The 19,771-nt window shown below is 39.1% G+C and overlaps 1 protein-coding gene across 1 annotated transcript; it reads left to right on the top strand.

Moving 5' to 3' along the window:
* Positions 1–17,604: 17,604 nt before the first annotated feature.
* Positions 17,605–18,549, top strand: LOC120876516 (olfactory receptor 502-like). Its single transcript, XM_040258472.1, has one exon. The coding sequence runs from the start codon at positions 17,605–17,607 to the stop codon at positions 18,547–18,549; it is 945 nt and encodes a 314-aa protein (XP_040114406.1).
* The last annotated feature ends 1,222 nt before the right edge of the window (positions 18,550–19,771 follow it).

The raw sequence follows: 19,771 nt of genomic DNA, 5'->3' as shown, positions 1-19,771 counted from the left end.
CTAACAGAAGCAGAAGATATTAAGAAGAGGTGGCAAGAATACATGGAAGAACTGTACAAAAAAGATCTTCACGACCCAGATAATCATGATGATGTGATCACTAATCTAGAGCCAGACATCTTGGAATGTGAAGTCAAGTGGGTCTTAGAAAGCATCACTATGAACAAATCTAGTGGAGGTGATGGAATTCCAGTGGAGCTGTTTCAAATCCTGAAAGATGATGCGGTGAAAGTGCTGCACTCAATATGCCAGAAAATTTGGAAAACTCAGCAGTGGCCACAGGACTGGAAAAGGTCAGTTTTCATTCCAATCCCAAAGAAAGGCAATGTCAAAGAATGCTCAAACTATCACACAATTGCACTCATCTCACATGCTAGTAAAGTAATGCTCAAAATTCTCCAAGCCAGACTTCAGCAATATGTGAACCACGAACTCCTTGATGTTCAAGCTGGTTCTAGAAAAGGCAGAGGAACCAGAGATCAAATTGCCAACATCCGCTGGATCATGGAAAAAGCAAGAGAGCTCCAGAAATACATCGATTTCTGCTTTCTTGACTATGCCAAAGCCTTTGATTGTGTGGATCACAGTGGAAAATTCTGAAAGAGATGGGAATACCAGACCACCTAACCAGCCTCTTGAGAAATCTGTATGAAGGTCAGGAAGCAACAGTTAGAACTGGACATGGAACAACAGACTGGTTCCAAATAGGAAAGAAGCACATCAAGGCTGTATATTGTCACCTTGCTTATTTAACTTCTATGCAGAGTACATCATGAGAAACGCTGGACTGGAAGAAACACAAGCTGGAATCAAGATTGCCGGGAGAAATATCAATAACCTCAGATATGCAGATGACACCACCCTTATGGCAGAAAGTGAAGAGGAACTAAAAAGCCTCTTGATGAAAGTGAAAGAGGAGAGCGAAAAAGTTGGCTTAAAGCTCAACATTCAGAAAACGAAGATCATGGCATCTGGTCCCATCACTTCATGGGAAATAGATGGGGAAACAGTGGAAACAGTGTCAGACTTTATTTTGGGGGCTCCAAATTCACTGCAGATGGTGACTGCAGCCATGAAATTAAAAGACGCTTACTCCTTGGAAGAAAAGTTATGACCAACCTAGATAGTATATTCAAAAGCAGAGACATTACTTTGCCGACTAAGGTCCATCTAGTCAAGGCTATGGTTTTTCCTGTGGTCATGTATGGATGTGAGAGTTGGACTGTGAAGAAGGCTGAGCACTGAAGAATTGATGCTTTTGAACTGTGGTGTTGGAGAAGACTCTTGAGAGTCCCTTGGACTGCAAGGAGATCCACCCAGTCCATTCTGAAGGAGATCAGCCCTGGGATTTCTTTGGAAGGAATGATGCTAAAGCTGAAACTCCAGTACTTTGGCCACCTCATGTGAAGAGTTGACTCATTGGAAAAGACTCTGATGCTGGGAGGGATTGGGGGCAGGAGGAGTAGGGGACGACCCAGGATGAGATGGCTGGATGGCATCACGGACTCGATGGACGTGAGTCTGAGTGAACTCCGGGAGATGGTGATGGACAGGGAGGCCTGGCGTGCTGTGATTCATGGGGTTGCAAAGAGTCGGACATGACTGAACGACTGAACTGAACTGAACTGAACTGATGTTTGTAGTGAAGAAAGTATGGCCTAGAGAGTCACTTACTTTACCAAGGTGATACAGCCAGTCAGTGTACATGTATAACACAGACACAGCAAGAGTTTGGAGAGTGTCTGAAGACCCATTTGCGTGGCTAACTGATACGAAGGCCTGCTTCACTATAAACGCCCTAGCACAGCATTCAAGGTCTTATCCGCAGCCTCATTTCCTGCCACTGAAACTGAGCAGGACCCAGAGCGTTTCCCTAGGGTCAGACTCCCACCTTTTCCTCCACCTGCCTCTTGTTTGTAGAAAAACTTTAGGCTCCTAGGCCTTCCTTGAGTTTCAAAAAGCAAATTTAATCAGAGAAGTATGAAAATGCAGAAACAAGAGAGTCAAGCAAGACAAAATAATAATAGTTTATTTACAAGCATAATAAGACAGAGTCAAGGACTTTTAGTTCCTCCTCAGGAGCTACAGATATTTTTCTGAGCTTCATCCTTGAGTTGTTTTGCAAATACTAAAGCTCCCACCAGAGGGAAGAAGTTAACTGCATGCTGAGAAGCAGCACATAGACCCAGAAGGTTGGAATCAGAAGGCTGATGAAACATCACCTTATTACCTCACCACCTCCAATCAGAAGGTTGTACACAAGCTGATCACACACTCTGCGACCCTCTCTCTTGCTTTGTCTTTAAAGAGCCTTCCCAGAACCATCAGAGTTCAGATCCTCTGAGTATGAGCTGCCCATTCTTATTGCTTGACCCCCACGTTGGGCACTTGCAATCAACACCATACTTTTCTTCACCTGGTGTCAGCATGTTGACTTTACTGCTGGCAGACTAGAAGACTCAAGTTTGGTTCAGTAATTGTCCATATATAAAACATTCCCCTGTTTCCCGAACATCATACACCCTTCATGGTTTCTACTTTGCACAAATTATTTCCCCTAACCTGCATGCCCTTCCTTTTTTGTCAGCTAAAGGTCTAGCATTTCTAATGAATCATTAAATGGCATTTTCCTACCAACCCTAACCCCTCCCCACTCAAAAAAGGAAAAACTTTGGAATGCTTCCCACAGAAATCTACCTAGTTTCCCTAGTTTGGTTAGTGATTTCTCCCAAAGTCACATTCCATTTTCTAGAGACAGGGTTCTCCTCCCTTTCTTCTTCTCCTTCTGCTCCTCCTCCTGTTTCATTTTTTAAAGTTTAACTCATATACTAGACAGGTGGAGACCAGTTTCAAAATTTTGCAACCCCCATTAGGCAGCCTAAGTCTAGTGAATGTAGGCTTTTGAGTAAGGTTATTTCAGTGAGTGTAGGAAAAAATGGAATTCTTTCTTCACCAGAAAGCCTCTCATGTTTATTATTTGGGGGCATTTCCTAATTCCTCTATAATTTATTTTTGGTTTATTTAAAATTTATTGTATTTATACTAAAGTAATTGGTTGCTCTCTAAATAGGTATTAAGAATCTTATCACCTAGCAATGTGAATGCTGAATGGAAGTTTTATACGTACTCTCTTAATGGAAATAACGATGGTGAAAAATCCAATAAACTTCTGAAAATGCTAGTAGATAGGGTCTAAGACGGAGAAGGCAATGGCACCCCACTCCAGTACTCTTGCCTGGAAAATCCCATGGATGGAGGAGCCTGGTGGGCTGCAGTCCATGGGGTCGCTAAGAGTCGGACACGACTGAGCGACTTCATTTTCACTTTTCACTTTCATGCATTGGAGAAGGAATGGCAACCCACTCCAGTGTTCTTGCCTGGAGAATCCCAGGGATGCAGGAGCCTGGTGGGCTGCCATCTATGGGGTCGCACAGAGTCGGACACGACTGAAGTGACTTAGCAGCAGCAGCAGCAACAGGGTCTAAGAGGATGAGACTAGCATTTTCTCAAGTTAGAAAATTTACTGTAGAATCAGATCACACTTGAACTACAACAGTGGTCATCTACTAAGATGCACATTAGACTCTAGGGGAGCTGTGTCAAAAAAACAATACATCTCTATCTATACTTACAACAAGTTCTTGGCAGATCTCCCCAAAAAGGAAATCTCTAGCATATGAGGGTACATATACTCTGCATATTCTTTCTCACTAATTTTGGTTGAGAACTTTTGACTTACATGATACTTTTCTTGCATTTTGATGTGAAGTTTTGGTCTTTAACTATTTTAGTAGTACAGTAATGATGGAAGATGATGTTAAGATGACATTATCTGGATTCTTCTTGATCACCCTGGAGGCACTGGAGAGAAGATGCCTATACCATCTTTTCAGCCCCCTGTTTGTTTTTTGCAAGCATTACTCTCTTTACTGTGATGGCTTTTGCCCTGAGTTTGCCATCCTAGTTTTTGTTTGAAGTTCTTCAAAGCTTCCCCAAAACTGTTTTCTGGGTTCCAACTCTACCAGGAATAGAGACTGGACAAAATTCCTAGATTATCCATGCCTGTATTTTCTTCAGTATATCCCAACATGTTATTTACATCTATAGGTACATGATCATTAAAAGACAGAATATTAATTTGTATAGAGGAATAAAACTAAAATTCCCACAATCTACAGAAGGAAAATCATTTTCTAGTCTCATAAATCATACCAATGTTTTCTTAGGCCATTCTCCCAAGTCAATAGATAAAAAAGCAAAAATAAACAAATGGGACCTAATTAAACTCAAAAACTTTTGCATAGCAAAGAGAACAGTAAACAAAATGAAAAGACAGCTCCTAGAATGGGAGAAAATATTTGCAAATGATACGAGTGACAAGGGCTTAATTTCCAAAATATACAAACAGCTAATACATTTCAACAACAAAAAACTAAACAGCCCAATTGAAAATGGGCAGAACACCTAAATAGACATTTATCCAAAGAAGATATACAGATAACCAAAAGATACATGAAAAGATGCTCACCATCACTAATTACTAAAGAAATGCAAATCAAAACTACAATGAGGTACCACCTCGCATCAGTCAGAATGGCCATCATTAAAAAAGTCTATAAATAACAAATGCTGGAGAGGGTGTGGAGAAAAGGGAACCCTCCTTTAATGTTGGTGGGAATGTAACTTGGTGCTGCTACTATGGAAAATAGTATGGAGGTTCCTCAAAAACTAAAAATAGAGTTGCCATGTGATTGAGCAATCCCATTCCTGGGCATATACCCAGACAGAACTATAATTTGAAAACATACTTGCACTTTGATATTCATAGCAGCACTATTTACAATAGCCAAGACACGGAAACAAACTAAATATCCATTAACCGATGCATGGATGAAGAAGTTGGGTACACATACACACACATATACACAAAGAAATATAACTGAGCCACAGAAAAGAATGAAATAATGCCATTTGCAGCAACATGGATGAACCTAGAGATTATTAGACTAAGCAAAGTAAGTCAGGGAGAGAAAGACAAACACCATATGATATCACTCACTTGTGGAATCTAATATATGCTACAAATGAATATCTTTATGAAACATAAACAGACTCACAGACTCAAAGATCTCTAGTCTTTCCCATTCCCCTTCCCCAATGGGGAAGAATTGGGGGTTTGGGATTAGCAGATACAAACTATTATATCTGGAATAGGTAAACAAAAAAGTTCTACTGCATAGCACAGGGAACTATATTCAATATTCTATGATAAAACATAATGGAAAAGAATATATATATATATACACACACACACGTGAACTGAATCACTTTGCTGTATAGCAGAAATTAACACAGCACTGCAAATCAACTATCAGTTCAGTTCAGTCGTTCAGTTGTGTCCGACTCTTTGCGACCCCATGAATGTCAGCACGCCAGGCCTCCCTGTGCATCACCAACTCCCGAGGTTCATCCAAACCCATGTCCATTGAGTCAGTGATGCCACCCAACCATCTCATCCTCTGTTGTCCCTTCTCCTCCTGCCTTCAATCTTTCCCAACATTAGGGTCTTTTCAAATGAGTCTGGTCTTCACATCAGGTGGCTAAAATATTGGAGTTTCAGCTTCAACATCAGTCCTTCCAATGAACACCCAGGACTGATCTCCTTTAGGATGGACTGGTTGGATCTCCTTGCAGTCCAAGGGACTCTCAAGAGTCTTCTCCAACGACACAGTTCAAAAGCATCAATTCTTCAGAGCTCAGCTTTCTTCAGAGTCCAACTCTCACATCCATACATGACCACAGGAAAAACCATAGCCTTGACTAGACAGACCTTTGTTGGCAAAGTAATGTCTCTGCTTTTGAATATGCTGTCTAGGTTGGTCATAACTTTCCTTTCAAGGAGTAAGCATCTTTCAATTTCATGGCTGCCATCACCATCTGCAGTGACTTTGGAGCCCAGAAAAATAAAGTCAGCTGCTGTTTCCACTGTTTCCCAATCTATTTGCCATGAAGTGATGGGACCAGATGCCATGATCTTCGTTTTCTGAATATTGAATTTTAAGGCAGCTTTTCACTCTCCTCTTTCACTTTCATCAAGAGGCTCTTTAGTTCTTCTTTACTTCCTGCCATAAGGGTGGTATCATCTGCATATGAGGTTATTGATATTTCTCCTGGAAATCTTGATTCCAGCTTGTGCTTCATCCAGCCCAGCGTTTCTCATGATGTACTCTGCCTATAAGTTAAATAAGCAGGATGACAATATTCAGCCTTGATGTACTCCTTTTCTTATTTGGAACCAGTCTGTTGTTCCATGTCCAGTTCTAACTGTTGCTTCCTGACCTGCATATAGGTTTCTCAAGAGGTAGGTCAGGTGGTCTGGTATTCCCACTTCATAATGAATTTTCCACAGTTTATTGTGATCCACCCAGTCAAAGGCTTTGGCATAGTCAATAAAGCAGAAATAGATATTTTTCTGGAACTCTCTTGCTTTTTCGATGATCCAGCAAATGTTGCCAATTTGATCTCTGGTTCCTCTGCCTTTTCTAAAACCAGGTTGAACATCTGGAAGTTCATGGTTCACGTATTGCTGAAGCCTGGATTAGAGAATTTTGAGCATTACTTTACTAGCGTGTGAGATGAGTGCAATTGTGTGGTAGTTTGAGCATTCTTTGGCACTGCCTTTCTTTGAGATTGGAATGAAAACTGACCTTTTCTAGTCCTGTGGCCACTGCTGAGTTTTCCAAATTTTCTGGCATATTGAGTGCAGCACTTTCACAGCATCATCTTTCAGGATTTGAAACAGCTCAACTGGAATTCCATCACCTCTACTAGCTTTGTTCGCAGTGATACTTCCTAAGGCCCACATGACTTCACATTCCAGGATGTCTGGTTCTAGGTGAGTGATCACACCATTCTGATTATCTGGGTCATGAAGATCTTTTCTGTATAGTTCTTCTGTGTTTTCTTGCCACCTCTTCTTAATATCTTCTGCTTCTGTTAGGTCCATACCATTTCTGTCCTTTATTGAGCCCATCTTTGCATGAAATGTTCCCTTGGTATCTCTAATTTTCTTGAAGAGATCTCTAGTCTTTCCCATGCTATTGTTTTCCTCTATTTCTTTGCATTGATCACTGAGGAAGGCTTTCCTATCTCTCCTTGCTATTCTTTATTATACTTCAATAAAATTAAAAAGTCACTTTCTAGTCTTAAATTCATGAGGTATTAAATTGGAGGAAGAACAGTCTATATTAGAGTCTTACAACTCAGGTGTGGCTTTCTTCATTACTTCCTGTGATTTCATATATCTCATAATTCAGGAATAAATTTTAAGGCAATTTTTCCTTTTGAATGCCTATGATGAGTCCCTCTGACGTTAGACTCTTTATCATAAAAGGTAGTATCTTCTCCATTCCTTAAGGGTAGAGCTCAGTACCATAAAAATTTTAATGAGAATCCTCTGGCCACCAGAGACCATTTTCTTGAGACTATTGCTTTAGATACCAGAAGTGTTTCTGTGACTCTAACACCCAATGTGATGTCCTCAAAAATGGTTTTAAATCCTGATCTATCATAGGGAATTTTTGGTGATGTTTGCAGTTATAATTCTGAATAGCAACTGAAGTAATGGGAAACTCAATTAATTAAAAATAAATCATGGGATTTAGATGATTCCCTCAGGGATATTTTCCTTCCTGCACAATATCATTTCTTTTTTCTGAAAGCTTTCTAAGCCCCACAGGATCCCTCTGTGCTATACATGGGATGGCATGCCATGAGAAGCTATTGTCTAGGGAATCATTTAGAAGAAGATAAATAGGAAGAATATTAACACACAATGCAAGTACTGTGATTTCTCTCTCAGAAGCAATTCTGCAGTAGAAGATCTTGCTGTGAAAGAAGATCCCTTTCATCTAAATCCCCCCCATTAAACCCTCTTACACTGTTGGTGGGAATGCAAACTAGTACAGCCACTATGGAGAACAGTGTGGAGATTCCTTAAAAACTGGAAATAGAACTGCCACATGACCCAGCAATCCCACTGCTGGGTATACACACCAAGGAAACCAGAATTGAAAGGGACATGTGTACCCCAATGTTCATCGCAGCACTGTTTACAATAGCCAGGACATGGAACCAACCTAGATGTCCATTGGCAGAGGAATGGATAAGAAAGCTATGGTACATATATACACAATGTAATACTACTCAGCTATTAAAATGAATGCATTTGAATCAGTTCTAATGAAGTGGATGAAACTGGAGCCTAATTATACAGAGTGAAGTAAGTCAGAAAGAAAAACACCAATACAGTATATTAATGCATATATGTGGAATTTAGAAGGATGGTAATGATGACCCTATATCCAAGACAGCAAAAGAGACACAGATGTAAATAATAGACTTTTGGACTCTGTGGGAGAAGGCGAGGGTGGGATGATTTGAGAGAATAGCATTGAAACATGTATATTATCATATGTGAAATAGATCGCCAGTCCAGGTTTGATGCATGAGACAAGGTGCTCAGGGCCGGTGCACAGGGATGAACCTGAGGGATGGAATGGGGAGGAAGATGGGAGGGAGGTTCTGGATGGGGAACACATGTACACCCATGGCTGATTCATGTGAATGCATGGCAAAAACCACCACAATATTGTAAAGTAATTAGCCTCCAATTAAAATTTTAAAAAATTAAAAAAAATATCCCCCCTTTAATGCACTGTTATTTGTAAAATCAATTTCCTCTCTCATCAGCCTGGCCTTCAAAGTCATACACCACCTGTACTACCTTCTGTCTAACATGTTACCTCATCTTTTCTCTGACATCTGCTTTCAGAACCTCAACACTTGATGTAAACCAGTCAAAACATCATCATCTTCTGATTAACATCTGTACCTTCTTCATTCTGTCAGAAAATTCCTTCTCTTGACTTTACTCATCCAAACTCTTCCCCATTTTTTAAATGTTCAGCATAAATCCTACCTCATCCAAGAAGCCCTTAATTAAGTAAACCTTATGGACATAGAACCTCAAGGCTAGCAGATATAGTGTATCAGTTTAGGTAATTGTACAGAAAATAAATTGGGATTTCTTGAGTAGATAATTTGTGCCTTTCCTCAATCTCCCTTATTAGACCAGTGAACATTTCATCAACTTGAGACCCAGCTGCTAATATATTCTTTCAAGAATTACTCTTTGATAAAAGGAATGCAACTGATTGCAAATGTCTGGGAGTATATATTTCCAGGGCATCCCATAGCCAACAACTTAATGATATAAAAAATAATGGACAAAAACACCCTATTGTCACAGGGTAGGAGAACTCTGCAATGCCATTCATGCTCCACTTCTCCCTGTGGTTTCAGACTAAAGCTACACTTTAGCAGAGCCCACGTGTTTATCTGGCTTCTCTTCATGGCTGTCTCACTTCTCTCTCTCCTTACAGTTTTCCCCCTGAGATCACTCCTCACTAAATCACTCACATACGAATTGCAGTTTAAGGTCCTGCTCTTGAAGAATTTGTGATAAGACAAGTCTCAACACATACACAGGAATGAGGACTATACATACTTAAATAAGCACACCTGAAAAAAAAAATTATAGGTAACCACATCAGTTTCTGATTGTTGACTCAGAGTCCTCCTCGCTGAGGAACTATTATAGTTATAACCCTTCAACATCATTGACAGTCATCTAGTCATACAGACTGAATTTCTGTGCTTAGATTTCATTGCAGTTGCCCCTTCTACTGCTGGGACTTCTGCTTCCCCTAAACAGCTCTGATTACTAGAGATTGATATTTATTTTTCTTATGCATCTATTCGAGGACAGTTAGTGAATACTAAGTTCATACTATTAATTTTCTATAGATGCCTGCAATACAGTCTGCCAAAGACAGATGGGACTGCGTGATGCTGCTGCTCTGTGTCTCTCTACCCTGAATCATCAGTCTATCTTTCCTATTATCTCATCAATTATACTTTCAAATGCAACATAACTCAGCTACAGAAATGGTAATAGGAATCACAGTATCATTTCTGGCTTGAAAACAAAGTTATAGACACCACCACCACCCCCTACTCCTCAAATTTGAAAAAGCATTTGCATGTTACATTTTCTTTATAATACTATTAATGATCTTTCTAGGGATACTAATATAGAGCATTAATTGTTTCATTCATTCTTTTATTCAAAATTTATATTGACTGCCTCATATTTCAGGCATTGTCCTAGACTAAAGGAAATACAAGTAACAAACAAAGATGTCTGCCCTCATGGAATTTATTGTCCTTCATCTCCAAGGCAGAAAGAGAAAAAACTATGGCCTAGTATTAAGCAAATAAGCCATAAAATTAAGATAGGAAAGAATAATTTTATAACCCTTTCAAGCAGAGTAGTCACCAACCAATTAACTTCAAATCATTTAAACATCCTATACTAGCTTCTAGAAAGGAACAGAGAGAGAAAGATCAATAGTGAACATATAGAAAGAGAAAGCAGAGATCTAGAATATGCAAATATGGTCGGAGTGAGAATTACTTCTTTGGCCATAAAATCCATATTCTTGGATGCAGAAATATTCTATATGGATCATGAAATTGTCCTGGAATAGAAAAAAATTATTTGATAGTAATATTCTATGCTATTCATTTCAATAACTAGTTTTGAAAGCTAGAACACTTTCATGACCTTCTAAAGATTTCTTATGTCTGTGTGCAGTTCTTGCTTCCCTTTGCCCCGGCTCCAGGTAACTATTGATTAGCTTTTTAAAATTTATTTACTTTTAATTGGAGGATAGTTGTTATAAAAGGTTGTATTGGATTCCTCTATACATTAACATAAACCAGCCATAGTTATACATATGTTCCCTCCCTCTTGAACCTCCTTCCCACCTCCCACCATATCCCAACCCTCTAGATTGTCACAGAATACTGGATTTGAGCTCCCTGTGTTACATAGCAAATTCCCACAGGCTATCAATTTTTACATATGGTAGTGTATATATTTCCATTCTACTCTCTCAGTTCATCCCTCCCTCTTCTTCCCCTGCTGTGTCCACGTCTATTCTCTATGTCTGTGTCTCTATTCTTGCCCTGCAAATAGGTTCATCAGTATCATTTTTCTAGATTTCATATATATGCATTAATATATAATATTTATTGTTCTCTTGACTTCACTCTTGGTTCCTCCACCTCACCAGGACTCAAATTTGTTTTTTTATGGCTGAGTAATATTCCATTGTATATATGTACCACAACTTCTTTATCTAGTCATCTATTCCATTGTATATATGTACCACAACTTCTTTATCTATTCATCTGTTGATGGACGTCTGGGTTGCTTCCATGTCTTGGCTGTTGTAAATAGTGCTGCAATGAACACTGAGGTACATGTGTCTTTTTCCATTGTGGTTTCCTCAGGGTATATGCCCAGTAGTGGGATTGTTGGGTGATATGGTAGTTTTATTCCTAGTTTTTTAAGGAATCTCCATACAGTCTTCTGTAGTGGCTGTATCAGTTTACCAACAGTGCAACAGCGTTCCCTTTTCTCCACACCCTCTGCAGCATTTACTGTTTGTAGATTTCTTGATGATGGCCACTCTGACTGGTGTGGGATGACATTTCATTGTAGTTTTGATTTTCATTTCTCTAAGAATGAGTGATATTGAGCTTCTTTTCATGTGTTTATTAGCCATCTGTATGTCTTCTTTGGAGAAATGTCTGTTTAGGTCTTCTGCCCATGTTTTGATTGCATTGTGTGTTTTCCTGGTATTGAGTTCCATGAACTGCTTGTATATTTTGGAAATTAATCTTTTGTCAGTTGTTTCATTTGCTACTATTTTCTCCTATTCTGAGGGCTGCATTTCACCTTGTTTATAGTCTCCTTTGTTGTGCAAAAGTTTTTAAGTTTAATTAGGTCCCACCTGTTTATTTTTGTTTTTTCTCTCCATTACTCTAGGAGGTGGGTCATAGAGGATCTTGCTGTGATTTATGTCATATTGAGTTTTGCTATGTTTTTCTCTAAGAGTTTTCCAGTTTCTGGTCTTACATTTAGGTCTCTAACCCATTTTGAGTTTATCTTTGTATATGTTGTTAGGAAGAATTCTAATTTCATTCCTTTACAGTATCTGTCCAGGTTTCCCAGCACCACTTATTGAAGAGACTATCTTTTTTCCATTGTATATTCTTGCCTCGTTTCTCAAAGATAAGGTGCACATAGGTTCTTATCTGAAATTTATCCACTTTTACTTTGTAGTTCTCTACATGATTTTCAAGGCTTTTACTCTCTTAGTCTTCATATGATTGTTGTTGTTCAGTCACTCAGTTGTGTCTGACTCTTTGCAACCCCGTGGACCACAGCATGCCCTGTCCTTCACCGTCTCCCAGAGCTTGATCAAACTCATGTCCATTGAGTCAGTGATGCCATTCAACCATCTCTTTCTCTGTCATCCCCTTCTACTCTTGCCTTCTATCTTTCCCAGCATCAGGGTCTTTTCCATTGAGTCAGCTCTTTGCATCAGGTGGCCAGAGCTTCAGCCTCAGCATCAGTCCCTCTGATGAATATTTCAGGATTGATTTCCTTTAGGATTGACTGGCTTGATCTCCTTGCAGTCCAAGGGACTCTCAAGAGTCTTCTCCAATGCCACAGTTCAAAAGCATCAGTTCTTTAGTGCTCAGCTTTCTTTATGGATTGGAGGTCCAACTCTCACATCCATACACGACCACTGGAAAAACCATAGCTTTGACTATATGGACCTTTGTCAGCAAAGTAACGTCTCTGCTTTTTAATGTGTTGTCTGTACTGTGCTTGGTCACTCAGTCATGTCCGACTCTTTATGACCCCACGGACTGTAGCCTGCCAGGCTCCTCTTTCCATGGGGATTCTCCAGGTAAGAATACTGGAGTGGATTGCTGTGCCCTCCTCCAGGGGACCTTCCCAACCCAGGGATTGAACCTAGGTCTCCCACAATGCAGACAGATTCTTTACTGACTGAGACACCTGAGAACCCCAAGAATATTCGAGTGGGTAGCTTGTCCCTTCTCCAGGGGATCTTCCCGACCCAGGAATCAAGCTGGGTCTCCTGCATTACAGATGGATTTTTTACCAGCTCAGCTATGCTACAAGGGAAGTCCCTTGTAGCTGTCTAGGTGTGCCACAGCTTTTCTCCTAAGGAGCAAGCATCTTTTAATTTTATGGCTGCAGTCACCATCTGCAGTGATTTTGGAGCCCAAGAAAATAGAGCCTGTCACTGCTTCCTTTGCTTCTCCATCTATTTGCCATGAAGTGATGGGACCAGATGGCATGATCCTGGTTTTTTGAATGTTGAGTTTTAAGCCAGGTTTTTCACTCTCTTCTTTCACTTTCATCAAGAGGCTCTTTAATTCCTCTTTGTATTCTGCCATAACAGTGATGTCACCTGCATATCTAAGGTTATTGATATTTCTCCAGCAATCCTGATTCCAGCTTGTGATTCATCCAGCCCAGTATTTCACATGATGTACTCTGCATATAAGATAAATGAACAGGGTGACAATATATAGCCTTGACACACTCCTTTCCCAATTTGGAAACTGTCCATTATTCCATGTCTGGTTCTAACTGTTGCTTCTTGACCTGCATGCAGGTTTTGCAGGAGGCAGGTAAGGTGGTCTGGTATTCCCACATCTTTAAGAATTTTCCACAGTTTGTTGTGATCCACACAGTCAAAGGCTTTGGCGTAGTCAGTGAAGCAGAAGGAGATGTTTTTTTGGACTTCTCTTGCTTTTTCTATGATGTAACAGATGTTGGTAATTTGATCTCTGGTACTTCTGCCTTTTCTAAATTCAGCTTGAACATCTGGAAGTTCTCAGTTTATGTACTGTTGAAGCCTCAGTTGGAGAATTTTGAGCATTACTTTGCTAGCATGTGAGATGAGTGCAATTGTGCAGTAGTTTGAACATTCTTTGGCATTGCCCTTCTTTGCAATTGGAGTGAAATCTGACCTTTTCCAGTCTTGTGGCCATTGCTGAGTTTTCCAAATTTGCTGGCATATTGAGTGCAGCACTTTAATAGCACCATCTTTAGGATTTGAAATAGCTCAGCTGGAATTCCATCATCACCAGTAGCTTTGTTCATAGCAATGCTTCCCAAGGTCCACTTGACTATTTTTAATTCAACTTTATATCAAATTCTACCACATATTCCCCCAAAGTAGTTAATAGCATATCATATAGATACACAAAATACTTATCAAAAACACATATTGAGGGCTTCCCTGGTGACTCAGTGCTGAATAATCTGCCTGTCAATGCAGGAAACACAATTTTGATCTCTGATCTTGAAAGCTCCAACATACAGCAGAACAACTAAGACCATGTGCCACAACCATTGAGCCTGTGAACTAGAGCCTGGGAGCCACAACTACTGAGCCCACATTCTGCAACTACTGAAACCTGCTCACCCTAGAGCGCCCATGCTCTGCAGCAAGAGAAGCCATTACAATGAGGCCTGTACACACCTAGAGAGTGGCTCCCACTAGCCACAACTAGAGAAAACTTGCAACAATGAGACCCAGCACAGCCAATAAATAAATAAATTTTGCAGGGGATAAACCACACATTGAAGGGATAAATCTAAGTATTTTTTTTAAACCTCAAGTTTAGTATAAAATATTTCTTAATCATAAATGTCAAAGAAAACTTGAAACCAATATTATCTCTAGGAAAAGTTGTTATACTTTCTGATAGAAGGCTATAGAAAAGTGTATAATCACCTAAATAGAAGTAAAAGAATAAATTAACCACTTGAGAATTGACAACACTTAAAAGATTAGTTGTCTTTCTGTGTGAATTGAGATGTTCAATGTCTGCTAAAGAACATAATGATGTTCCACATGCTTTTAAATTCACTTTTGAATCCCTAGAATCTCCAGAGATTTATCCCCAAAGGCAAGCAAAAATTAAAGAGAGCTTTATAACCACAACTATGATTTGTTACAAATGAATGAGCTCTTATTCTAAGAGGTAAGATTTTGGCTTTTGTTAATGAATTGGATATCTTTATTTTCATTTATCATTTGAGAACATTCTGCTTGCGTGCTAAGTCACTATAGTCATGTCTGACTCTTTGCAACCCTGTGGACTGTAGCCAACCAGGCTTCTGTGTCCATGGGATTCTCCAGACAACAATACTGGAGTGGGTTGCCATATTCTTCTCCATGAGAATATTCTACTCCTTGGTTATTAATATTAATATACCACAAGTTTGGTTGGGGAACAGGGCAGATATAATCAAGCAATTATTAATAGCAAGCAACTTTGGCTGAATTGCTGTTTCCACCATCAATTTTATGTGAATTAACAGGCATAGTCCACAACAAGGATCCCTTGTTTATCAATCCATAAGATGGAAAATGACATGGTCTTTCAACATTCACCAAATTCAGCACTCCAACATAATGCTAATATATTTATTACCAGAGATGCTTGAGCATTTATTGATGTTTAAAGACTTGAATTTAAGTTTTACATTTGGAAAGATATTGTGAATATCTCTGATGCTTTAGCCTCAAGATTATCACATCGTGGGTGAGATGAAGGATCTTTCATTCAAGATATAAGTCAGAAAATTTGGACATGAGGATCATTATCTGGGTGACAATTCTCAAGTTTTCAAACACACTTTATTTATCTTTGTATTATGTTGCAAATAATATTTCATTCTACAAAAGTCCAAATACTGTTATAGTAGGAAGTGATTTGATCTGTTAAATCTCAGAATAAATATATCTGAATAAATTATGTGCTAAATATCAATCATGATTTTTGCATAGTGATTACATTGATATTTCAAGCTAGTTGTTAAAACAATATAATTTTTAATTTAAAAATACTCAACAAATTTACAGTAGTAACTTTATTCAAATTTGAAATTTGTTTCTGTTACAGTGTCAAGAACACTTCTATTTCTCCTTTCAAAAAATTTTAAGTGATAGACATCATGAAACATATAACTAACTAGGTATCTCTTTTCCAAATAACTGCCAGAAGGCTAAAAGGATTATCTGCTGTCCACTCATTGTCAGGTGTATTGGACTTTATGATCAGTAATTATTTACTGCATAGTTACTAAATGAATCACTGCAGATGGTGACTGCAGCCAAGAAATTAAAAGTCTCTTGTTCCTTGAAAGAAAAGCTATGACAAACCTAGATAGCATATTAAAAAGCAAAGACATCACTTTGCCCACAAATGTCTATATAGTCAGAGGTATGGTTTTTCTAATATTCATGTACAGATGTGAGAGCTGGACCATAAAGAAGACTGAGTGCCAAAAAAGTGATGCCTTTGAATTGTGGTGATGGAGGAGACTTTTGAGAGTCCCTTGGACAGCAAGGAGATCAAACCAGTCAGTCCTAAAAAAAAAAAATCAACTCTGAATATTCATTAGAAGGACTGATACTGAAGCTGAAACTTCAATCTCTTGGCCACCTGATGTGAAGAGTTGACTCACTATAAATATTTCTGATGCTGGGAAAGATTGAGGGCAGGAGGAGATGCGGGAAACAGAGGATGAGATGGTTGGATAGCATTACAGACTCATTGAACAGGAGTTTGAGCAAACTCCAGGAGATAGTGAAGGACAGGGAAGCCTGGCATGCTGCAATCCATGGGGTCACAAAGAGTTGGACATGACTTAGTGACTAACAACAACAACTAAAGGAATGGGTAGTCAGGCATTCCTGGGCTTCATATTCTGACTTTACCTATTAGACAACATAGTGCAACTTACAGAGCCTTCTCAGACTCAATTTACTCATAAATAATGAAAGTCATGAATAATACTTCGTGAAAACATAGACTATGTAGTGGGCTTCCCAGGTGGCTCAGAATCCATCTGCAGGAGATACAAGAGACACAAGTTCGATCCCTAGGTCAGGAAGATCCTCTGGAGAAGGAAATGGCTACCTGCTCCAGTATTCTTGCCCCGGAAATCTCATGGACAGAGGAGCCTGGCAGGCTATGGTCCATGGGGCCTCAAAGAGTCGAACACTACGTAGTGACTAAACAACAAACAATACAGACTATATCACACACTAAATATGTATATACACTAATTACACTATAAATATAGACTAAAATTAAGTGTAGGCTATATATGATAAATGATAAACATATAAATATAAAAATCTAACTCTATTTTACACTTTAGTAAGCATGTAATAATTGTTAGCTATTAAATTACTCATCTTTATTATAAAACCCTACACATTTTTTTCCTATTTTATGTGATACTCACTGATCCTTTTTGCTATTTTCATCTATATTATATTTTCATCATATATTATTTGTTCTTTGGCTCAAAGTTTACACATTTTTGGAAAAAATATAATACAAAGGTAAAAGCATTATTTCAAGGAAGTTTTTGGGAACTTCTGCTGAAAACAATTAAAAAAATAAAGTAGGCTCATGATTGCATGTAAATATGCTTTGATTCTTGAATATCTTTATCTGTAATCAATTTCCATATATGTATTATATTAATAGAAAATGAAATAATCAAATTTATAAGCTTCTTTAATGTATTGTTCCATCACAGGTTCATTTGGGTAGCCCCTACATTACCTGATGTATTCCCTGATGCATGGGAACCACACTGCAGAGACAGAGTTTGTTTTATTGGGTTTAACAAATGATCCAGTCCTTCGAGTCATCCTTTTCATAGTCATCCTCTTTATCTACCTGATGACCATATGTGGGAATCTCGGCACAAATCTTCTTATCAGAATCTCATCTCAGCTCCATCATCCTATGTATTTTTTCCTGAGCCACTTAGCCATTGTTGATGTGGGCTATTCATCTTCTGTTACACCCAATATGCTTGCAAACTTCCTAGTGGAAAGAAATACCATCTCCTATCCTGGATGTGCCATTCAGCTCTGTTCAGGTGTTTTCTTTGGGTCAACTGAGTGCATCCTTCTGGCTGCCATGGCATATGATCGCTTCATAGCAATCTGTAGCCCACTGCTTTATTCCACCAAAATGTCCACACAAGTCTGTATTCAGTTACTCATAATGTCTTACACTGGTGGTTTTCTCAATGCTTGCTCTTTTACTATTTCCTTCTATTCTTTACACTTCTGTGGACCAAATCGAGTCAATCATTTTTTCTGCGATTTTGCTCCTTTGGTTGAGCTCTCCTGTTCTGACATCAGTGTCCCTGCAGCTGTCCCCTCGTTTACCGCTGGCTCCATCATTGTGGTCACAGTGACTGTCATAGCTGGATCCTACATCTACATCCTCAGCACCATCCTGAGGATGCGCTCCACCGAGGGGCGCCACAGGGCCTTCTCCACCTGCACGTCCCACCTCACAGCAGTCACTCTGTTCTATGGGACCATCACGTTCATTTACGTGATGCCCAAGTCCAGCTACTCAACTGACCAGAACAAGGTGGTGTCTGTGTTCTACATGGTGGTGATCCCCATGCTGAACCCCCTCATCTACAGCCTCAGGAACAATGAGATTAAGGGGGCTCTGAAGAGAGAGCTCGCCAGAAAAATACTTTCTTAGTGAAGCCTGTTATTTCATAGGATTTGATATGATAATATGCCCATGAAGACAATAAGAAGAGGAAATTGAGTATCTGGTTTAAATATATCTATTCCATGTCATTAGCCAGGGAGCAGTTTTTTAGTAAAGGTAGGGAATAAATTTTCAGATATCTAATTTTAAGTCAAGACCTATAGTGAGTTACCTTTAGTGAAATAAGATCAAATTTTAATTACAAAAAACACATCAGTCACATGAAAAAATACTTCATCTTCTGAAAATAGTTTTAAAATGTTATTCATATAATTTTTCCAAAACTGTACCTCCAAACATTTAAGCCTATGCCCATTTTCAACTGCAATTTATTCTGTAATGAGTGAGATCATTATATTTTTGCCTGTGTACATTCTGAGAGGAAATGACAAAGCAGAGTCAGAAAGCTTTTGGAGATGTTCTTGTGGGAAGCTTATATGATAAGGATGGACTTTATGGATCCATAAATTCTGGCCTATGTTGCTAGTCTCTGGCTCCAGTCACCATATAGAGGTTCCCCAAGGCAAAACATGAGAAGTCCCTGACTGACTTGTGAATTCGGTCAGGTTCAAAGATGACTTCTCTCTGGGAATAAGTAGGGTCTCTAAACTCTTCAAGGACTGAGTGGAACAAACTGTTGGAGTGACTTTTTCATTGCTAGGTTTACATCCTACTCAGTATGCTGGAAGGAACTACATTGTCTCCCCCCTTGATTTTGTAACTGTCCTTTGGAGAGGTTTAATTGACCTCCATGTGCTCTTGAAAGAGCCTCTTGATGAAAGTGAAAGAGAGGGAAAAAGTTGGCTTTAAACTCAACATTCGGAAAACTAAGATCATGGCATCTGGTCCCATCACTTCATGACAAATAGATGAGGAAACAGTGCAAACAGTGACAGACTTTATTTTGTTGGGCTCCAAAATCACTGCAGATGGTGAGTGCACCACGAAATTAAAAGACACTTGCTCCTTGGAAGAAAAGCTATGACAAACCTAGACAGGGTATTAAAAAGCAGAGACATTACTGACAAAGTTATGTTTGTTTGTTTTTATTTCCTAGTCAAAGCTATGTTTTTTCCAGTAGTCATGCATGGATGTGAGAGTTGGACCGTAAAGAACGCTGAGCACCAAAGAACTGCTGCTTTTGAGTTGTGGTGTTGGAGATCAAACTAGTCAATCCTAAAGGAAATCAGTCCTGAATAGTCATTGAAAG

This window comes from Oryx dammah, unplaced genomic scaffold (genome assembly GCF_014754425.2).
Source record: "Oryx dammah isolate SB20612 unplaced genomic scaffold, SCBI_Odam_1.1 HiC_scaffold_17, whole genome shotgun sequence".
NCBI lineage: Eukaryota > Metazoa > Chordata > Mammalia > Artiodactyla > Bovidae > Oryx > Oryx dammah.
The sequence above is the reverse complement of the archived record's forward strand: the minus strand, read 5'-3'. Positions and strand labels throughout refer to the sequence as shown.